The following is a 1,721-nucleotide window of genomic DNA, read 5'->3' on the forward strand; positions in this document are numbered from 1 at the left end:
GTGCCACCGACCGAGTTTTCAATCGGGAGGAGGCCGTACTCGACGTCGCCGTCGGTGACGGCCGTGAACGCGGCTTCGAACGACTCGTAGCCGGTGGCCTCGACGCCTTCGTGGCCGAGGAGCTGGTGGACGGCCTTCTCCGAGTACGCGCCGGCAACGCCTTGGTACGCGACCTTCATGCTGTGGGGTGGATGCTTGCAAGCAAATGTGAATATGGCGCTTCGCCCGCTACTACTTGAGCGAGTTCCTATGGCTCATCGTTCCGACATCCCTTCGTTTATGTAGGGCCCCCTCCCATTACGCATCTGGTTTGCGTTACAAGTTGCGTTTTGTATGGTATCCAGGTGCCATCGCGATGGGTGTAGGCCCTCTGTGGAATCGAATGCGCAATAGAATCTTCTTGTGACACGTACTCCACGGGGAGGTGACCGAGGGCCTCCGCGGATGCGTGATTACCAAAGACGCCACCGTGCGCTGCGTCTTTTAAGCGACCGGTCACAAGGCCACGGCCGCGGGAGAAAAACACGACCGGCGACGGACGCGCGATGTGCAAAGTGCGTCTTGATTGGCCCTGCCAAGCTACTTGGGCGATTACAGCGTCGCGAGGCCTCTGCGAGGATGTGGCCGTCGACACGAGAAAGGCGTCGCCACGCAAGCACCTAGCATTGTGTACTCGAATTCTAATGCTACTGCCGTGGAAATGGACGGGGTAGACATGCGGGGCAAGCGTCTTCGTTGCCGGCTCGCTCTCACGCAATCGGTGCCTCTTGAGCGTGTTTTCCCGCCCGGTGCGCGACGACAGCGACGTAGCGTTGAAGAGTCCCCTTTTAAAAGCCAGCGGAATTAGAAAGGTACCATCGACCGCATCTACGTACGACAAGTGCGCGCAGTGTATGAGAAGCACGAGTGCCCATGTGACTGGCAACCGCGGAGGTACTAGCGACAAGGGAATACGATTTCTTGGGACCCATCTTGACCACAAGAACGTCAACGGTAGCCTCAACCACCGATCAAATAATACCTATGCGGAATGCCGAATGCCATCGCGATCACCCCGAGCGAATCTGGTCAATTATACATGGAGGTAAGCGCATTCTTGATGGCTTCTATCTCGCGAGAAGCTGCGTAGGTGCCTTTGATGGAGCTCGTTGCGGGATTTGGCCATACAGTATCTTTATCCGGATAGATGAGCTGACCAACCAATCAAACGGCGTCCTTTCGCCCCACATCCGGTTCATTCAAAAAGCCATGTCGGGCGAGAGAGTTTGGCCTGATGGACCGACGGCAGAGATGACCGAATGCCCACCTACTGCATACAGGCCTCTCTTGCTTGTCTGATGACACAGAACCAGGGAAGGAGCCTCCAATGAATCGCTGCTTGTATTTCGTCGATAACGTATAGGGGCTGCACTCACGCTGTCTACTTGGGGTTAGCGCCGGGACGCATTTCGCAGCGACACTTCAACGCTGCAACGCGGCAAAAGCAACATCTTCGTATAACAACACGTGCAAACAACTCCCTGTGAATGTCTGGGCTACATGGCTTGGACGTCGAGCTTTTGGTAGTCGTGCATGAGCAAACTCTCCTGCTTGGCTTCGCCGCTGCGGCGGTCGTGCGCAAAGTGGCTGTGAGCAAAGACAGCCGAGACAAAGAGCAGCCACAAGAGCACGAAGGTGTCCCAGACGCTGCCAAAGAACGAGTCGACCGAAGCGAACGCAAT

General features: G+C 56.4%; 2 protein-coding genes across 2 annotated transcripts in view; both read right to left on the reverse strand.

Moving 5' to 3' along the window:
* Positions 1 to 179, reverse strand: part of SPRG_21751 (hypothetical protein) — a gene marked incomplete at both ends in the record, with an annotated part of 1,963 nt that extends 1,784 nt beyond the window's left edge. Inside the window, one exon of the mRNA XM_012355899.1 lies at positions 40 to 179. Coding sequence (XP_012211289.1) covers positions 40 to 179 — 140 coding nt within the window. The remainder of the gene's footprint in view (positions 1 to 39) is intronic.
* A 1,356-nt stretch (positions 180 to 1,535) lies between these two features.
* Positions 1,536 to 1,721, reverse strand: SPRG_16453 (hypothetical protein; the record flags this gene model as incomplete). The annotated part of the gene is made up of 1 exon (XM_012355900.1): positions 1,536 to 1,721. A coding segment is annotated over one exon (186 nt), but the record flags the coding sequence as incomplete, so codon positions are not given.

The sequence above is a fragment of the Saprolegnia parasitica genome (genome assembly GCF_000151545.1).
Source record: "Saprolegnia parasitica CBS 223.65 unplaced genomic scaffold supercont2.329, whole genome shotgun sequence".
In the NCBI taxonomy this organism is placed as follows: domain Eukaryota; phylum Oomycota; class Saprolegniomycetes; order Saprolegniales; family Saprolegniaceae; genus Saprolegnia; species Saprolegnia parasitica.